Source organism: Panthera uncia, assembly GCF_023721935.1.
Source record: "Panthera uncia isolate 11264 chromosome E2 unlocalized genomic scaffold, Puncia_PCG_1.0 HiC_scaffold_19, whole genome shotgun sequence".
NCBI lineage: Eukaryota > Metazoa > Chordata > Mammalia > Carnivora > Felidae > Panthera > Panthera uncia.
This window is the reverse complement of record NW_026057588.1, coordinates 16,666,842-16,686,888: the sequence shown is the minus strand read 5'-3', so window position 1 is coordinate 16,686,888 and position 20,047 is coordinate 16,666,842. Positions and strand designations below refer to the sequence as shown.

General features: G+C 43.1%; 2 protein-coding genes and 1 long non-coding RNA gene across 5 annotated transcripts in view; 2 read left to right on the top strand and 1 right to left on the bottom strand.

Annotated features, from left to right (window-relative positions):
• ATP4A (ATPase H+/K+ transporting subunit alpha) overlaps window positions 1-17,998 on the bottom strand; it is a 94,644-nt gene extending 76,646 nt beyond the window's left edge. The window contains exons 1-2 of one of the 3 annotated variants that reach the window (XM_049621964.1): window positions 17,899-17,998; window positions 17,520-17,664 (exon numbers count right to left, since the gene is read on the bottom strand). The gene's annotated coding sequence lies outside the window, so the exon portion shown is untranslated. Of the gene's footprint in view, window positions 1-17,519; window positions 17,665-17,777 lie in introns of all 3 variants that reach the window. The other 2 variants (XM_049621962.1, XM_049621963.1) reach the window with 2 other exon arrangements.
• Window positions 6,519-8,410, top strand: LOC125915918 (uncharacterized). Its single transcript, XR_007455794.1, has 3 exons — window positions 6,519-6,882; window positions 7,914-8,024; window positions 8,216-8,410. It is a non-coding gene; the product is annotated as an uncharacterized LOC125915918 (long non-coding RNA).
• Window positions 17,999-18,019: 21 nt separating the features above from the next.
• The window catches only part of HAUS5 (HAUS augmin like complex subunit 5), a 9,990-nt gene continuing 7,962 nt past the window's right edge, over window positions 18,020-20,047 (top strand). The window contains exons 1-5 of the mRNA XM_049621967.1: window positions 18,020-18,200; window positions 18,957-19,019; window positions 19,112-19,144; window positions 19,277-19,301; window positions 19,912-20,017. Coding sequence (XP_049477924.1) covers window positions 18,103-18,200; window positions 18,957-19,019; window positions 19,112-19,144; window positions 19,277-19,301; window positions 19,912-20,017 — 325 coding nt within the window. The 5' untranslated portion in view covers window positions 18,020-18,102. The remainder of the gene's footprint in view (window positions 18,201-18,956; window positions 19,020-19,111; window positions 19,145-19,276; window positions 19,302-19,911; window positions 20,018-20,047) is intronic.

Here is a 20,047-nt window from a genome sequence, read left to right as displayed (position 1 = left end):
AATAATGGAGATGACAGAGGAAATAGTTGATTTGAAGAGCGAATTTGAAAATAGAAATCACACAATTTGAACAATAGAGAGAAAAAACATTGAAACAAAAATTAACGGAACCTCGGGGAACTGGAAACAAACAGTACTAAAAGATTTAATGTGCATACCATGAGAGTCCCAGAAGGGAACTTTATATAGTGTCTTCAAAAAAAGTTTTTACAAAAAAGGAAAGGATGATCAAATACATCCCAATTTGGCAAAAGGCTTAAACGTACACATTCAAAAAGCTCAATGACCCTCAAAAAAAAAAAAAATCATCAACTCAAAGATCCATGGTCAGACCATATTACTCAAACAGCTTAAAACCAGAGGCAAAGAAAACGTTATGAACACATCCAAGGAAGAAATTACACATGCCTAAAAAGAAACAAAAATTCAAAAGACTGTGAAGGTCTTACCAGAAATCTTGACTGCCGAAAGGAAGGGGAACAATATTTTTAACTGCTGGGAGAAAAGAACTGTCAACCCAGAATTCCAAAACTGGTGAAAATGTTCTTCAGGAATGAAGGTGAGAGGAAACTAGCAGAATACATTGTCACAGACCTACTTTAAAATAAATGCTAAAGGGGCGCCTGGGTGGCTCAGTCGGTTAAGCGTCCGACTTCAGCTCAGGTCATGATCTCACGGTCCGTGAGTTTGAGCCCCGCGTCGGGCTCTGTGCTGACAGCTCAGAGCCTGGAGCCTGCTTTGGGCTCTGTGTCTCCTTCTCTCTCTGCCTCTCTGCCTCTCATGCTCTCTCTCGGTCTCTCTCAAAAATAAATAAACATTAAAAAAAATAAATAAATAAAATAAAATAAATGCTAAAGTTAATTCTTGAAGAGGGAAATGATACTAGAGGAAAACTATCAGAAAGAAATAGAAGCAATATAAATGGTCAAGATCTGGGCAAACATGAAATATTATTCTTCTTTTGATTCTTGAAAATATATATGACACTTGACAGCAAAAATGATAACAGTGATGAGATTTTTCAATGTGTGTAGATGTAATACATACAGAAACTAAAATATAAAGGGGGCAAGGTGGAGGGATTAATATTGTGGCAGGTTGCTATATTCCACTTGAAGTTGTAAAATATTCTAGGTAGACCATGAAAACTTTAATTACCTTTATGGTCATCTCTACGGCAACAACTAGCAAAATTTGCAAAGATATATCCTCAGAAATCACAAGAGATAACTTAAATGGAGTACTAAAATAATATTCAAGAAATCCAAAAAGAAGCAGGAAAGAAAAAGGAAAATGAAAAGAAAAATGAAAGAAAACGAAAAACAGAGAAACAAATAGAGAACAAATAACAAAAAGGCAGAATTGAGGCCAAATATACCAATCATCACATTAAATGCAAAAGTTATAATATAGAGATTTTAAGAATATATTAAAATTAAAAAACAAGACCCACCTATATACTGTCTATAAGAAACCCACATTAAATGTAGTGACGTATGTAGGATAATAAAGTAAAGAATGTGGGGGGAAAGACATGAAAACACTACCAAACAAGGGTGCTTGGGGTGGCACTGTCACTTGGGTGTCCAACTCTTGGTCTCAGCTCAGGTCATGATCTCACAGTTCATGGGTTCAAGCCCCACATCAGGCTTCTGTGCTGACGGTGCACAGCCTGCTTGGGATTCTGTCTCTTCTTCTCTCTGCCCCTCTCCCACTTGTGCGTGCTCCTCTCTCTCTCTCTCTTTCTCTCTCTCTCTCTCATTAAAAAAATAAATTTTAGGGGCGCCTGGGTGGCTCAGTCGGTTGGGCGGCGACTTCGGCTCAGGTCATGATCTCACGGTCCGTGGGTTTGAGCCCCGCGTCGGGCTCTGTGCTGACAGCTCGGAGCCTGGAGCCTGTTTCGGATTCTGTGTCTCCCTCTCTCTGACCCTCCCCCGTTCATGCTCTGTCTCTCTCTGTCTCAAAAAAAAAAAATAAATAAATAAAATAAAAATAAAATAAAAAATAAATAAATAAATTTTAAAAAACACTACCAAAACAAAGATGGGTGATTATAATAACATCAGACAGGGGCGCCTGGGTGGCTCAGTCGGTTAAGCGTCCGACTTCAGCTCAGGTCACGATCTCGCAGTCCGTGAGTTCGAGCCCCGCGACGGGCTCTGGGCTGATGGCTCAGAGCCTGGAGCCTGTTTCAGATTCTGTGTCTCCCTCTCTCTGCCCCTCCCCCGTTCATGCTCTGTCTCTCTCTGTCTCAAAAAATAAATAAACGTTAAAAAAAGTTTTTAAAAAATAACATCAGACAGAGTAGATGTCAAAGCAAGGATAATTAAAAAGGATAAAGAAACACATTAAATAATGATAAAAGAGACAATTCAACAGGAAGACATAAGAATCCTAAATGTATGAGCACTGACAACAGAACTTCAAAATACATGTTAAACCTGATAAATAAAACAAAGGGAGAAATAAACAAATCCACTATTATAGTTGAAGACTTCACATTCCTCTCTCAATAACTAGTAGGACAAGTAAACAGAAAATTAGCAAAGATGTAGAAAAATTGAATACTATCAACCATCTGTATCTAACTGTCATTTATACAACACTCTAGCCAAAGAAGGCAGATACGTATTCTTTTCAAGTACACATGGGACCTCATCAATATAGAAACTATCCTTTCTCATTAAACAAACTTAACAAATTTCCAAGAATTAAAATTATAAAAAGCATATGAAACCACACAAAGCAAACCACATGGAGTCATATTATCTGACTGTGCTTCAAGAATTCTAATATGCCCCCATACCAATATTCCTGCCCACTGTGAGGTATTATCCTATATAATCTGTGACTGTCAATATGATGGCATATCTCTCCTGTGACTAGGCTAGGTATGTGGCACAGCTGACTCTAAGAAAGGGACATTACCTAGGTGGACCTAACCTAAATTCATGAGGCCTTTATATCTGGGCCTAGAGGTCAGAGACAGAGGAAGTCAGAGACTCAAAGTGTGAGAGGGACTTTGAAGGAGGGAGATTCTCCCTTGATAGCTCTGAGATGAACAGGACCACAAAGCAAAGTATGCACATAGATTTTAGGAACCGAGAATAGATATTAGCTGATAGCCAGCAAGGAAAAGAGAATGCCCTCAGTTCCCAAACCACAAAGAACTGAATTCTGCCACAACCACACGAGCTTGGAAGAGCATGAGAACAGAGCTCCACATGAGGACACATTTCAGTAGACATATTCGTTTCAACCTGGTGAAATCCTGACAACTCAGGCATACAGTTTCTGGATTTCTTACCTACAGAATGGTGTGATAATAAATCGCTATTGTCTTAAGTCACTGAGTGTATGGTGATTTGTTAAATAGAAATATAAAGCTGATGTGTTGGCCATAATAAAAGTAAAGCAAGGATCAATAGCAGACAGATGACATGAAAATCTCCCAATTCTTGGGGAAAAAACATGCAATTTCCCCATGGGTAATTCATGGGTCATGGGCAATTAGAAAATGTTTTCTAAAACATTTCAGACCAAAATTGAAGTATATAACGTATCAAAATATGTGGAGTGCAGCTAAAGCAGAGCTTAGAAGATGTACAACCTCAAATGCTTATGTTAGAAAATAAGAAATGTCTCAAATTAACGATCTAAGCTTCCAACCTAAGACACTAGAAGATAAGAGCAAAATAAACACCCCCCCCAAAGAAAACCAGAAGAGATAAGAGTAAAAATCAATGAAATTGAAAAGGGAAAAACAATGAAACTATGGTGAAAATCAATGAAACCAACAGCTGGTTTTTGAAAATGACTGATTGATAAACCTCTTGTAAGACTGACAAAATAAGACAGAAGACACAATGACCAATATCAAAAATGAGGGAGAGAATACCACTACATGTGGCTGAGACACTAAAGGGAAAATAAAGGACAACTACAAACAAGTCTTTACACATAAATTCTACCACTAAGGTGAAAATTGGCCCATCCTTCAGAAACAAAAACTCAAAACTAATCAAGAAAAAGAAATTAAGTAGTTTTGTATCTAGTAAAGAAATTGTATCTATTTGTATCTATTAAAGAAATCTATTAAAGATTTTGAAACTAAAAATCTTCTGAAAAATTAATCTCCAGATCCAGATGGTTTCGTTGGTCATTATACCAAAAAAAAAACAAACCACCATTTCCACACAATCTCTTCCAGAAAACAGAAGAGGGGAGAATATTTCCCAATATGTTTTATGAGGCCAGCATTATCTTAAGGCAGATTGTGTATACAACACTATAGACCAATATCTCTCATGAATATAGACAGAAATATTCTCAATAAAATATTAGAAATCCAAAACCAGAAGTATATAAATAAAATACACCATTGCTGGGGTGCCTGGGTGGCTCAGTCAGCTGAACATCCAACTCTTGATTTTGGCTCAGGTCATGATCTCATGGTTTGTGAGATTGAGCCCAGTGTCGGGTTCAGCGCTAACAGCGTGGAGCCTGCTCAGGATTCTATCTCTTCCTCTTTTTCTGCTCCCCCACCGCCCCCCCCATCTCAAAAATAAATAAATAAACTTAAAAAAATACACCATCACCAACTGGGGTTTCTCCCAAGAATGCAAAGCTGGTTCAATATTAGAATATCAGTCAATGCAATCCACTATATTAACCATCTAAAGAAGGAAAACCATGTTATTAACTGATACAGAAAAGTCATTTGGAAGTATTCAACATTAATTCACCATAAAAATTCAGCACACCAGGACTAACAAGGAACTTCTTCATCTTGATAAAGGGCATCTACAGAAAACCTATCTAAAATCATACATAACAATGAAGGGTAAAGTTTTCTCTCTAAAATTTGCAACAAGGCAAGAATGTCCTATTCCACATCTCTCCTATTCCTATTCCTATTCCACATCAGACTGGAAGTCCTAATATGCACAATAAGTCAGAAAAAGAAAGAAATGTCATAGGGATTTAAGGGAATAAATAAAACTACCCTTATTTGTAAATGACATGATTGTCTATATAGAAAACCCCAAAGAATTTACAAAAAACTCAGAAAACAAAAAACAAAAAAATCCTCTTACAGTTGATAAAAATGGGTTTAGCAAGATCACAGATTGCAATATCAACACACAAAAATCTAATGTGCTTCCTTATGCTAGCAATGCACAATCAGAAATCAAATTTATTTACACAAATAGAGAAGTGCCTGGGTGGCTCATTTGGTTAAGTGTCCAACTTCCGCTTAGGTCATGATCTTGTAGTTCATGAGTTCAAGCCCCCACATCAGGCTCTGTATAGTATAGAGCCTGCTTGGGATTCTCTCTCTCTCTCTCTCTCTCTCTCAAAATAAATAAATAAATTTAAATAAATAAAGGGGATTAAGAATACACTTATCTTGATGAGCACTAATACATAGAATTGTTGAATCATTACATTGTACACCTGAAACTAATATAACACTATGTTATAGTTCCATCAAAATAGTAAATAAAAATAAATAACAGCTAGCAAAAAATGATAATCATAATACCATTTTCAATAGCCCCACAAAGCAAGTAGTTAGGCATAAATCTAAACTATTATGTGTATCAGCCATGTGTTTAAACTGCAGCTGCTGAAAAAAAAGAAAGAAAAAAAACTAAATAAATGGAGAGGCTCCCAATTACAGTGAAATGGAGGCTCAATGTCTCTCCTAAAATTGATCTGAAATTCTAATGCAATTCCTATTAAAAGACCAGCAAGATTTGTAGATCTATACAAGCAGAGTCAAAATAATTCTGTGAAAGAAGAATGAAGTTGGAATACTCATTCAATTTTTAGAATCACTATAAAGCTACATTATAAGAGAACATGGTATTTGCAAAGGAATGGACACACTGATCAACAGAACAGAATAAAAAGTCCAGAAAGAGACCCATATATACATATATATGGACTTCGTTTGAAAATAAATTGGATGGATATATATATATATCTATATCTATCTATCTATCTATATATAGATAGATAGATAGATAGAGAGAGAGATATAGATAGATAGATAGATAGATATATCTTTCTGGATATATACAGATATATATATCCAATTTATTTTCAAACGAAGGCCAATGCAACTTACCAGAGAACAAACAGGTTGTTTTTTTTTTAATGGTGCTAATTACAACCAATTTACTTTCATACGAAGGCCAGTGCAACTTATCAGAGAACGAACAGGTTTTTTTTTTTTTATGGTGTTAATTAATTGAAAAACTAAATGAAAATCATCATCATCATCATCATCTCATCTAAAACCTCACCTCTTATAAAATAATGAACTCAATATGGATCATAGATCTAAATGTAAAATGTAAGTCTATCACACACTTAGAAGAAAACATAGGAGAAAATCTTCCTGACACTGTATTAAGAAGAGATTCTTAGACATGACACCAAAAGGACGTCCATAAAATAAAATTAAAAAATAATTTGGGCTTAATATAAATTAAAAAACTTTGCTCTGCAAATGACATTGTTGGAAAACAAAAAAGATAATCTACAGACCCAGAGAAAACATTTGCGAATCACATACCTGAGAAAGGACTTCTATCCAAAATATATAAATCACCTTCAAAACTAAACTGCAATAAAAAGCAACTCCCAGAATTGACCAATCACCTAAGAGAGTAGGAAGAGCTTGCACTCCTTCAGACCAATCAGTAGCCACATGAGTATTGGATTCCCCACCCTATCACAGACAACCTCCAATCAGCCTATAGTAATAGAAAGGCAAGATAGGAGGCGGGTCCAGCATGGTCTCCACGGTAACCCATGGCGGGTTGGAGTGACGGAGAGCCTCCTTGTACCCAGATCCAGATGCCCTGATGGGAGGTGTTTGGAGGGGCAGGGAGGGAATTTACGGGGGATAGGGTGGGAGAAAGCATGGGTAGCGGCAGAATGAGGGGGCAAGAAGGGTTTCAGGAGGCAGAGGGGGTGTTACAAGAAGAGAACTATTTAGAGGGAACACTGGTTTAGGAGAACAGGGAGGCTGCTATGAGTGGAGGAAGGAGAGGTTCAGACGGTCAGGACGCTGGTTTCAGAGGTGGAGAGAAGGTGGTAGAGGGAGAAAGGGCAGGCCTTTATAAGAGGACAAAAAGAGGCTATAAGACTATGACAGGGAGAGGACTTAGAGTTTAGAGTTGGTCAAAGAAGGTCTTAAGAGGAGCCAACAGAGAGGTAATGGGTGGGGAGAAGGGGAAGAGAGCAGTTTATGGGCGAACAGTAAGGCTCATAACAGGACCACGACAGGTTCATGGGGACAAAGTGAGGGATATTACAAGTGGGATAAGGAGAGAGCTATTGGAGACATTCACAGTTTTATAGGGTAAGAGTTTTATGAGGGAACAAGGGAGGTTTCACTAATGGAAAGTGAGAGTGTTCAAGTGTTGAGTAGGGGTCTTCTTATTAGGGTGTTTTATAGGGCCAAAAAGAAGGCTGCTTTGGGAGGACCATGAGGGTGTTATAGGAACAGAGTTTGTTAACGACTCAGTTGAGGTTTCACGAAGGACAAGTGAGAGTCATCAGAGTCAGTAAGGGGTTTTGTGGGGGTGGTGTTAGGGGCCAAGTGAGACATGCTGTAGGGACCTGAAGGCAGTTATAGAAGACAGGGAGAGGTTATAGGAGACAGGGAATGGGCAGGGATTATAGAGCATAGGGGTGGAGGGATGCTGGGAGATCCAGGTAGAAGGACGTATTGGAATAAGAACAGATTAGAGGGCACATGGTAGGAGTTAGAAGGGGCTGGTAAGAGTTTTTAAGGAAATCAAAGAAGAATCTATACAGCCAAATATCTTGAAAAGGAGTCAGAGGGGACAGCACAGTACAGAAGCCATACTGAGCCATAACCCACTCCCTCCCCACAGGCGTTTGAAATTTTGCAGGACAAGCCCCCCAGAGACCACATGTGCCTGTCCATTTGTGCCTTACTCCTGTGTTTTCCCATAGGCATTGTAGCCTTGATCTTCTCTCTCCAGGTGGGAATCTGCATCAGGCTAATCCTCTCCTCCTTTCCTTTTCATCCTGGCCTTGACCCTGACTCAAATTCTTTCTTTTGTCCCTCCTGTGGGCTCAAATCCCCACCTGCGTCCTTAAAGTCCCATAGCTCACCCATTACAATAACCCACTGAAGCCAACTATTCCTGTCCCGCCTCTCCCCTCTAATCAGACAAGGCACAGCAACAAGTGGAATAACCGAGCCTTGGCAGCTGAGACGTCCCAGCAAGTCTACTACATGGCAGTCTTGGGGATTGTCTTGGGAAGCATCATCACACTCGCCATCTTGATTTTCCTCCTGGTGGACTTATTTTCTCGTTAACCTCCTTTTCAGCAAACCACTAAAAATATATAACAGTGTTACATACCTTGGCTCTAAGTATCCATTTGGGCCAAATGGGACACCTGTTCCAAAATGTCTGGTTGCCAAGTGTTGACAGCCTGAGCCAGCACCTTGAGGTAGTTGATGGGGCAAGAAAGGGGCAGGTTGGGCAGCCCACTGGACCTTCAGGACCAACCCTGGGATCTTGCCAAGGGATGGGGGCCATGGAGGCAGGGTATGCCACTGTTTCCCCAGGGAAGTCTCCCCTCCTGCTTACATCATGCATTCATGTCATAAATCCGTTCATGCCAAGGACCTTAGCTCTGCAACCTGACTCTGGAGATACAGCAGTGACCACTTCAGTTCCAACCACACCCCTCTCAGAACTTATAAATCAGGTAAAGATAGACATATCATCAGAGAGTGATAGTTCAATGTGGTCTAGTCTCTAGTAGGGTGAACCCAGAGAGGACGGTTGTAAGAGGCCTGACCTAATCTTAGGTACTTATGGTCTACCAGAAAGCCAGGAAGTCAAGCAGCTGTCAGTGAACTGATAAGAATTCAGGTCAAGTTACAATTGTGGAGAACTTCTGTTACAGTTATGATGGCCTCGTGTCCCCCCTCACCACCAAAGCTTGTCATTTATTCATTATTCAACAAATAATTTCTTAGCACCTATGACTTATCAGGCACTGTACTAGGAGCTGGAGATTCAACAGAGCAAGATAAGTCTCCTTTCTGAAGGAGCTTACATTCTACTGGGAAGAACCATAAACAAATAGACCTCTAAGTAAATAAGATAATTACAGGGAGTGGTAAATGATAAGGAGAGAAATCAAATAGGGCAATAAGCTAAAGCAGTGCCACTAGTGGTTCACTTCTGTTGATGGTCTGCAACAAGATTAAGTGCAGAAATTTCCAGTAAGCAGTTCAAAACTCACAGAAATTTGACATGGCCGTGACATCCAACAATAGAATCAACAGACTTGTCTTATTGGACAGGGCATAGACCAAAAGAATCTATCTGTACATGACATTTTGGAGATATCAAAAAATGAGTCCTACTCTGCAACCACAAATAGTTTGAGGTACACTAAGCTAGAATGAGGTCTAGGAGTATATTGTTTAGAGTTATGCCAGTGGCTGTAACAAATAAACCCCACCATTTCAGTAGCTCACAAAATAGCTTACTTCACACTTAAAGAACCTCCCAAAGTGGGCATTTCTGGTTGCCCACATATTAAGTTAGGGATCCAGGCTCCTTCCACTTGCTAATTCCCCCATCATAAGTGCTTAGAGTCTTCTGAACCTAGGCAGATGAGAGACTAGAGAACCCCCACTTGCTTCTTAAAATCCTTAGCCCAAAAGTGAATCCTTATACACTCTTGGATAGAAATGTAAATTGGTACAGCCACTATAAAATATAATATGGAGGCTCCTCAAAATATTAAAAATAGAAGTACCACATGATCCAGCAATCTCACTTCCTTGGGAATATATCTAAAGGATAAAAATCACTGTCTCAGAGATATCTGTACTCCCGTAATTACTGCAGCCTTATTCACAACATCCAAGATATGGAAATAGTCCTCCAATGGACAGAGGAATAAAGAGGATATACCAATACATATACAAAGAAATATTATTAAACCATGAGAAATATGAAATCTTACCATTTGCAACAATACGGATAGACCTTGAGGGCATTATGCTAGTAAAATAAGAAAGAGAAAGACAAAATGTATGGTATCACTTATGTATGAAATCTAAAAAAGCCAAACTGACAGAAACAGAAAGTAGAATGATGGTTGCCAGGTGGAGGCTGGGGGAAATGGGGACAGGCTGTTAAAAAGATACGTCACTCAGTTATAAAATGAGTAAGATCTTAGGATCTAATGTATAACATGGTGGCTATGGTGAACAATACTGTATTGTATACTTAAAATGTGCTAAGAGAGTAGATCTTAAGCATTCTCACCAAAAAAAAAAAAAAAAAAATAGGTGCGAGGTAATGGATGTATTGATTGTGGTAATAATTTCACAGTGTATATATCAAATAACCATGTTGTATACCTTAAATATGTCACATTTTTGTCAATTATACCTCAATAACAAATAAAGCTTTGGTGCTAGGTGACATACACCTCTTGCTCTCAGTCCATTGGACATAGCTAATCTCATGGCCTCACCTGGTTGCAGGGGCCTCTGGAAAATGTAGTCTTAGACTGCACAGCCAATAGACACCTAGTTGGCTTTGCCACAGAAAGTCTTTCTAAGATGTTCTTTGAACTGAGACATGGAAGCCCAAGTGTAAGAGCTGCTCCAAGAACTGTGAGAACAGGGTTCCCAGAGTAGGAATGGCAATCAGAAAACCTTAATGCTGGAATGAGCTTGGAGATTCAAAGAACAAAAAGGAGGCCATTGTGGCAGTAATGTCACACATCTACTCTCCAAAGCAGGTGGGGTTCTCTCTTCCCTGTAAGAACCCTTGTAGGTGCTTATGAAGGTCCCTAAGATGACCCCCAATCCCAGCTCTCCTGAAGAGGAAATCCAACACTTGTCCTTTACCCTCAGTCTGAAAGAGATCTGCTCACAGGAATCTTTGCAGACATACGGCTGCCTACCTTTAGGACCTCCAACCCCCTCCATGCCTGGCTCTGCCCTGGGTGATGCTGGGGATACAGCAGTGACCAACACAGACCCCATCCCTGCCCTCAGGACATCTGCAGTCCAGTGTAGAAGACAGGCTAACCACCAGATGGGGCTGTGAATTGTTCTTTCATTTATTCTTTCATTCAGTGAAGTTCTATTGTTCATTTATTACAGTGCCGTTCTGGTGGTGTGTGAAAGATGATAAACTTAAGAAAATATTAAGAGTACTGGGGAATAAAAATAAAGCATGGTAAGGGTGATTAGAAGTATTGGAGACAGGGGAGGGGCTATAGTTTGAAATAGAGAGGCAGGTAGTGCCCCAATTAGGATCTGACTTTTACCAAAGACTTGCAGGACTTAGGAGAGGGAACCAGACATGTATCTGGGGCGAGAGTCTCAGGCAGATGGAACTACTAGTACAAGGGCCTAGAGGGAGGGGCACATCTGATATTTCTGAGATATGGTAAGGAGGCCAGTATAGCTGAAGTGAAGTAACGTAGGGAATGGTTAGAGATGCAATCAGGGAGGTAACGTAGGCAAGATCAAAGAGAACTTACTTTACTCTGAGTGACATGAACAGACATTGGAAAGGTAAGTGACCTGTGCCAACTCAGGTGTTAATAGTCTCTCTCTGACTCTGGAGGGGAGGAGACTTTGGTGCACAGGTGACGGCAGGGAGACTCATGTGATATTCCAGATGGGAGGTGATAGACTATTAGGCCAGAATGGGGAAGAAGAAAGGGAAAAGCCTTGATGATTTTTAAAGGCAAATAGGAATTGCTGATGCATGATATGGGTGTAAGAGAAAGAAGGAATTTTGGCCTCGAGAACCGGAATCACAGAGCTGCCCTTGTCTGACCTGGAGAAGTCATAGAGAAACAAGTCTGGGGACTACACTGTAACGGTCATTCTAAGGTTTAGGAGCCAATGTTCTGGCTGCAGGCTGGTTCAGCAGTGGGCATGTGACCCTGCCTGAGCAAACGAAAATGGGATAAATGGTTTCCGGAGCTTATGGTAGAGAGAAGCAGCCCACCTCTTCCATGTTACCTTCTAAGACCACATCTTTCTCCTCCACCTCGGCTGGTGCAGGGTAAGCTGTTCTGCAGCCAGGTGGAAGAGGCTAAAGCTACTAGGATGAAGGAGGAGCCAAAAAAGAAGCAAGTGCGAGAAAGAGGAGCCAGAAACTGGGTCCCCAATAACATCATGATAGTCTCTGAGCCGTCAACTGTTTGCAGGCACTGTTCAAGGAGCTCATGCATGTTGTCTCATTTAAACCCCACAACACTAAAAACAGATATTATTACTGTCCCAAATTCATAAATGAGAAACTGAGGCTGCAGAGATTGAGAGACTTGCCCTAGATCATTTAGCCTGTGAGTGGTAGAATGAGGATTCAAACCCAATGAGTCAGACTGCAGAACTTTTGCTCATGATAATTGCCTTTCAGTGTTTGAGCTGCTGGATTACACCTCACCTGAACCAGGACAAGGCAGTACCTCTTTTAAATCACATGAACCAAGATATTTCTTATTTGGGAGGAAAAACACTACACTGAGTTGGGTTGGGGACACTTGTAACCAGAAAGAGGCTTAGCTGTGAGAGTCCAGAGGAGGTGATCCAACCAATCTGGGGTCGGGGGTAGGGGGGAGTCAGAGAAGTCTTGCATGGAAGGGCACATCTGAGATAAGACTTAAAAGACTGAGGAGGAGGTAGCCATTGAAGGTAATGAAGGGTGATGGAGGTAGGGAGCACAGCAGTAATAAAATCCCAGAGATGGGAAGGAGGGAGCCTTGACAGGTAATGCCCCAGTGAGAACACTATCTTCCTCTCTGGAAAGGTCTTAACCTAAGGATAAGTGTCCTCCACTCAGCCCAATCATCTCTCCCACCAGCCCTCTGCTAAGCCTCAATTCTGTCATCGCCTGCCCCAGTTACCAGCCCTGGCCTGTCTCCTCCTCTGATCCACCATCTACAGAACACCCAGAATGTTCCTCTCACTTTTTTTTTTTAACTTTTAATTTCATAATTTATTTAAATAAGTGTTTCAAATCTACAAACTGTAAAGAACAAGTCTAGCCCCCATGTGACATCCACACTTGGCAGATGTAAACATTTTCCTATACTTGCACCGGATCTCCTTCTTGGAAATTAAATGTTGTATGTACAAATTAAATGCCTCCCCCTTTTCCTCTGTTCTCTTCTTCCCTCCCTCCATCCCTGAGAGAAACCACCAAACTCATGTTGCCGTAAGCAAATTCTATGTGTATTTTGTACTTTTACTCAATGGATGTGGACACACTTGATGCTGTAGAGTTGTTGCGTTTGGGTGTGTAGTAGTCCTTAGTGACTTCTGCCAAATCTTTCCAGCTCTTCATCTTCCAAGACTCACCTTCTGGGTCTCTCACCTGGTCCAGGTGATGTTTCAGTTGACATGGTCATAAAAGGTCAATTGTTAGTAGGAAAGTACAGACAGGATAGTCTAAAATGTGCCAGATGTTGATCACAAATTTTAAAACACTATGTCCAAGAGGCAAATGATAAGAATCCATCTCTGGGTATTAATGCGACTAAAGAAGGTTTTATCCCCCAAAAGTAGTGTCCTATAGATGACACTTCTTAAGCTTTACTATGCATACAAATCACTGATAGATTTGATCAAAATGCATGTTTAGGGGGCGCCTGGGTGGCTCGGTTGGTTAAGCGTCCAACTTTGGCTCAGGTCATGATCTCACAGTTCATGGGTTCGAGCCCCGCATCGGGCTCTCGGCTGTCAGCAAAGAGCCTGCTTTGGACCCTCTGTACCCTTCTCTCTCTGCCCCTCCCCAGCTCATGTGCGCTCTCTTGCTCTCTCTCTCAAAAATAAATAAACATTAAAAAAATTTTTTATTAAAAAAATTTAATACATGTTTTGATTCAGTAAGTCCAGGAGTGGAGGAGCAAGGGATTCTGTATTTCTAACAAGCCCCTGGAGAATGCTGGTCTTTGAACACCTTGTAATACAGCAGCAAATTATAGACACTAATGTGAAAGCTTGAAGCTTGTCAAACAGGGACCAGGAGCAGAATACAGGTGATGATAATTATTTTGTCAAGTATATTGAACAGACCGAACACAGTAGGGGTACAGAGGGGACTTATATTTCTTCTGTAAGATGCCAATCTCACCTTTTTGTATCAGTCTTTTGGAGGGTGGAGACGAAAACATCCTCTTCTTATGTAAGAGAGGAAGAGGAAAGCCACTGCAACTTCCTCCGTGAACGACAGCTTGAGGTAACAGTAATTCCACAGGCATCCAGAGTCTCTGCTTACAGAGTGTATCAGGGTTCCATCAGAGAAGCTGACCCACTGGGGGGATGGACAGATGGACGGATAGATAGATAGGCAGATGAACTGGGATTTAACCTTATGCAATTGGAGTTATGAAGCAGTCCCTAACATTGTGGTCTTAGGGTCTGATGCTGGCACTCGAAGTGCACAGGGCAGGCAGTTAGGAAAGGAAGACAGACATAAAGTGGGGAGAAACTCGACAAGGGGGCCTCTGCCCTTGGTGGTGTGAACGTCCACAGGAACAGCTGCCATCCTTCATTACGGAGATAAACCCACACCTGGCCCAGGAGCTGAGAAGCTGGGGGGAAGATCCAGGAAAAGGTGAAACAATTGCTGGCCTGGCTGCTGCCCTGTGCAAACGTGATGACCCAGCAGAGCCAGCCAGTGACAACCTGTGTGATCTACAAAACGGCAGCTGCTTCACTTCTGCCCACCAAATCTTGCCCAAGCCTCTCTATGGGTCCATCCTAATTGAAATCACACAGAGAAAGTAATTCCAAGATACAGTTCGTTCAGCCTGGTCAAGCTGACACATTACAAAGCCACAGCACAGAGACTGGAGGAGAGTGGTGAGAAGCTCATCAGTGACTGCCGGGGAGATGGTCACATAAGCAGCTTGAGTGGATGTTTCTAATAATTTCCGGGTGGCATTTCTTTAGAGTTGGAGGGGAAACTGTAGTAGTTATCTCTTATTTGGTTTTAGCCTTTCTTCCAAAACATACAGAATCCTTTCATGTCATAGCTTCAGTCAAGGTGTATCTGATTAGTTATCATTAGGTCATGGTTATAGATGTTTCATTAGATAATATTCCAACTTTCAGCCAATTCTCTTTTTCAATAGATTTTATTTTTCACGAGCAGGTTTATGCTTACAGAAAGTTACACAAAAAGAAAAGAAAGTTCCCATATACTTCCTGTCCCTCCACACATATTTTCTCTTATTATTATTACCATCTTGCAGGTAACTTTGTTACAACTAATGACCAAGAGTAAACATTATTAACTAGAATCTATGCTTCACATTAAGACTCACTCTGTATTGCACAGTTCTGTGGCTTTTTATGCATAATGCATAATGTGATGCATAAATGCATAATGTGATGTACCCACCATTTCAGTATCACACAAAATAGTTTCACGCTCCTAAAAATGCCAAGCCTTGGGGCGCCTGGGTGGCTCAGTTGGGTAGGCATCCAACTCTTGATTTTGGCTCAGGTCATGACCTCACAGTGGTGTGCACTGATGGCATGGGGCCTGCTTGGGATTCTTGGCTCTCCCTCTCTCTCTCTGCCCTACCCCGCTTGTGTTCTCTTTCTCTCTCACACACAATAAATAAATAAACTTAAAAAAAAAAAAAAGCCGAGCCTCACCTTTCCATCCCTATCCCCCACCTCATGATCTCCTGGCAACCACTGATCTAGTTTTGCCTTTTCTAGAATGTTATATATTTGTAATCATACAGACGATCTTTTCAGATCATCTTCCAAAGTGGCTGTATCATTTTGCATTCCACCAGCAATGAATGAGATTCCTGTTGTTCCACATCCTCGACAGCATTTGGTACCGCTTTTTTAAATGGATTTTAGACATTCTAATAGGTGTGCAGAGTTATCTCATTGTTTTAATTTGCAATTCCTTAATGACATGATATCAGCAACTTTTCGTGCTTATTTGCCACCTGTACATCTTCTTTGGTGAGATATCTGTTCATAACTTTTGTCTATTTTTAAGTAGATTATTTGTTTTCTTATGGTTGAGTCTTAAGAGTTCTTTGTATATTTTGGATACAAGTCCATCTTCAGGTATGTGTTTTGCAAATATTTTCTGCCAGTCTGTGATTTATCTTTTCATTCTCCTAACAACCAGTACTTTCTTTTTTTAATTTTTTAAATTTCGTTTATTTATTTTTTAATTTACATCCCAGTTAGTCAGCATAGAGTGCAATAATGATTTCAGGAGTAGATTCCAGTGACACTTCCTCTTCATATCCCAACAAGAGTCCTCCCTAATGCCCCTTGCCCATTTAGCCCATCCCCCCACCCTCAGTTTGTTCTCTGTATTTAAGAGTCTCATATATGGTCCCCCTCCTTGTTTTATATTATTTTTGCTTCCCTTCCTTATGGTCATCTGTTTTGTATCTTAAAATTCCACATGAGTGAAGTCATATGATATTTGTTTTTCATTCCATCCACATTGTTGCAAATGGCAAGATTTCATTCTTTTTGATTGCTGAGTAATACTCGATTGTATATATATACCACATTTGCTTTATCCATGCATCTGTCGATGGACATTTGGACAGTACTTTTAAAGCCCCTGGAAAGGCTCATAGACCAATGGCAGACATGCTAATTGATTTTGTTTTTTAATAGCAAAACACCCTACAAAAGGCAGAAGGGTGGCAATGTTTGAGAGAAACGGCACCTTTTGAGAATTAAGCATTGTGGAGTAGTAGCTGCTAATCTTTCTTCCAGGAAACCCACCTGGATTACATCAGCCCCTGGCACCCCCTTCTGCTTCTCAGCCCTTATGAAGCACTTAGAAGCTGGACTCAGCTTCTCCCCGAAATGTGCTATCTCAGTGGTGATGCCATGTCCCCTTGTCCCTGGGCCAGTGACTCAGCCAGTCCTTGGATGTCCCCTTAACTCCTCACACCCACATTGTTATCAGCATCTCCCCCAAAGCTGTCCCTTCTCTCACATCAGCATTTCAAGGTCTGCTCCATCTAATTCCCAGCCCAGAGCTGGGACCTCACCCTGGATACCCCGCCCTCTACAGCCAATCAGTCTCATGACCCACTCAGTGTCCTCCTCTCTTCTCCACATCCCTACTTCACCCACCATTGCCCTCGACCCCCACACCTCATCCTGCCCCACCCTCGTCCCTCAGTCCCCAGCTTTATTCTCACCCCACCACCTCTCCCCTCATTTGTTTATTGAATAACTACTTAGAGACTTGGGCTTTATACTGGACACCGAGGACAGAGTAGTGAGCTGGGCATGCATGCTCGGCAAAAGGTCCCTGAATGTTGCCATTCCTCGGGGGCCTGTCTGAGGCTGAGTGGGCTCTCCAGAACCCCAGCCCCAGTATCCTGTGCTTTCAGGGGCGGCCGACAGACCTCGCACACTCCCTGTGTCCCCAACTGACCCAGTCCTGCAGCTTATACTCTATCCTTACCTGGTGGTGGTGAGGCGTCTAACTCCCCCACTGAACTGTGAGCTCCACATGGGACTGGACCAGTCTCCTCCACCGCGATGTCCCCAGGGCAGGGTCGGCAGCGTCGGCTCACGAATGTTATGGAATGGTAAAGACGAACGAATACCTGGAAGAATGCGTGCCGGGGAAATATTAGGGTCCTGCTATCGGCCCCCTATCCCTCAGACCGGAAACACTCTGTTTCTGAAATCAAAGAGCATAAGTTTGGCATCTCCGCACCTGACCTCCAAGGATGAAAGTCCCATTTTGTCAAGAAAATCGAGGGAGGCATTTGGGACCTTTTGCCTCTTGGGGACACTTGGTGGTGAGCGGGAGGAGGCCGAAAGCGAAGAGGCCTCACCGTTTCTCCACCCACCTTTCGTCTTCACTCGAAGGGACCCATCCAGGAGGAGCCAGACACGCAGGACTGCTCCGCGACGCTGAAGAGCCGCGAGGCCCCAGTCTGCTTGGCAACCGATGGCGTCACTGACGGCGCGCCCGTGACGCCAGAGGCGGGCGCCACACTCGAAGAGGGTGCGGGAAGCGGCCGCCGCGGCTCGCGGACATGGAGTTAGTGCAGGAAGCGCGGGAACTGGGCTGCTGGGCGGCGGAAGAGATGGGGGCGCCCGCGGCAGCCCGGGCCCCGGAGTCAACTCTGCGCAGGTGAGGGACGCTCTGACAGTGAGGACTCCATACCTTAGAGATAGTCTCCGGGGGTGAGAACCCCACCCCTCACTGAAGACGCTCCTTCGTCTTCCCCACCTCTGCCCCAATGAGAATAACCCCCGAGGGCGTCCCCCTTAACCCACCCACACACCCAGTAATATATCTGGGAAGAGGATCCCGGATTGAGTGAAGACCCCTCCCCACTCCCACCCCCCACCCCGTGAGACCACCCAGAGTGAGGGCGAGGCACCAGTGAGATCCTCTGAGAGTTAGTAAAGCCCCCAAACTATGTAGAAGTGAGATCTTTGGAGCAAGACTGTCCCTACAGCACCTACCACCCCTACCGTCCCAAGCCAGTGAGGAGACTCCAGGTCAGCAAAGACCACCCCACTGGAGACTGAATCTAGAAGGGTGATGATCCATATCTGGTAATGAGAGAGCAGTTCCTGGCAGTATACTCTCCACTCCCACCTCTGGAAGTGACCAGCGATAGCCCTCTCCCAGAGAAAGGAATCTCCGCGCACCCCCCTCCCCCCCCCCCCCCCCCCCCCCCCAGGGAATGAGAATATCCACACCCAGTGAAAAGCCCACAACTCAGTGACCAAGAATTCCCAAAGACTGTGGACACATCCCCATTCCCCCCAGAAGCGACAACTCCCTAGTAAAGACTTTCCCCACCACTGCCACCCTGGGAATAAGGATCCCCCAACCTTTGTGATGCCCCAGGCATACCCTTAAACACTGTCTCCACAGACTGTGTCTGGGCCAGGGGGCCGACATCTGGGCCTATGTCTTGCGGCATGTGCATAGCCAGAGGTGAGCCTGGCTGCATGAGGGAGGCTGTGACAGGGGAGGGGACACAGGCAAACCTCACAGTAACACTTCTTCCTTCTACCTCTCCACTGTAGGAATGTCAAGAAGATCCGAGGAAACTTACTTTGGTAACTGGTTCTAAAAGCTATTCCTTCCTATTTTCCCTACTCCCATCCAGCTGTATTTTCACCCGTAGCCTCACACCTCCTGTCTCCCCCTGGAAGTCCCATCACCTGCTAACTCTGGCCTCATTTCCTCAGGTATGGCCACCAGGACAGTCCAGAGGTGAGAAGCATGTATTATAAGATTTTCTTCCATCCAAAAAGAGGATTTGTAGATTTCTGCTCTAGGCCCAGCTTCGTGTTGTGTAATGTTGGGGACGCTGGGTTGATCTGCCAGCTCTGATCTCGACACTCAGGGCTTACAGTCCAGGGGAGACAGGCATGAGCTGGATGTTGAGGGGACATGGATATGAGGCATCAAAGCTGATGAGGGGAGATGGGAGAAGGGACTGGTTTAGGAGATATACTGAGGCCAATGGAGGACCTATTGTGTGCAAGAGGCCCAGGTGACATCTGGGGGAGGATTCCAGAAGACCTTGGGACTCCTAGATTTGGCTCTTCGTGGGGAGATGAGAACTAGGGCACAGCTGTAGTGTCATCAGTGCAGAGACAGGAAACAGGTTAAGAGGATAGGTGAGGCAATCCCAGGAGGAAGGAGGAAGACGGATGGTACCCTAGTGTTCTTCTGGGCCTGGAGAATCAGACACAGAAACTGTTTAGGAAAAAACCCCTGCCACCTACCTGTGCAGGTGAGGAGACTGGCGTTCCACAAAGGGCAGCCAGGCCAAGCCCCAGCCAGGCCATGCACCTAACTCTGTACCTGATCCCACCAGGCCCGTCGGAAGTTGGAGCTGGAAGCCACTGTTGCTCGCCTGCGGGCAGAGATCCAGGAGTTAGACCAGAGCCTGGAGCTGATGGAGCGAGAGACCGAGGCTCGGGGTGACCTGCGGGGCTGGGAAGATGAGCAGC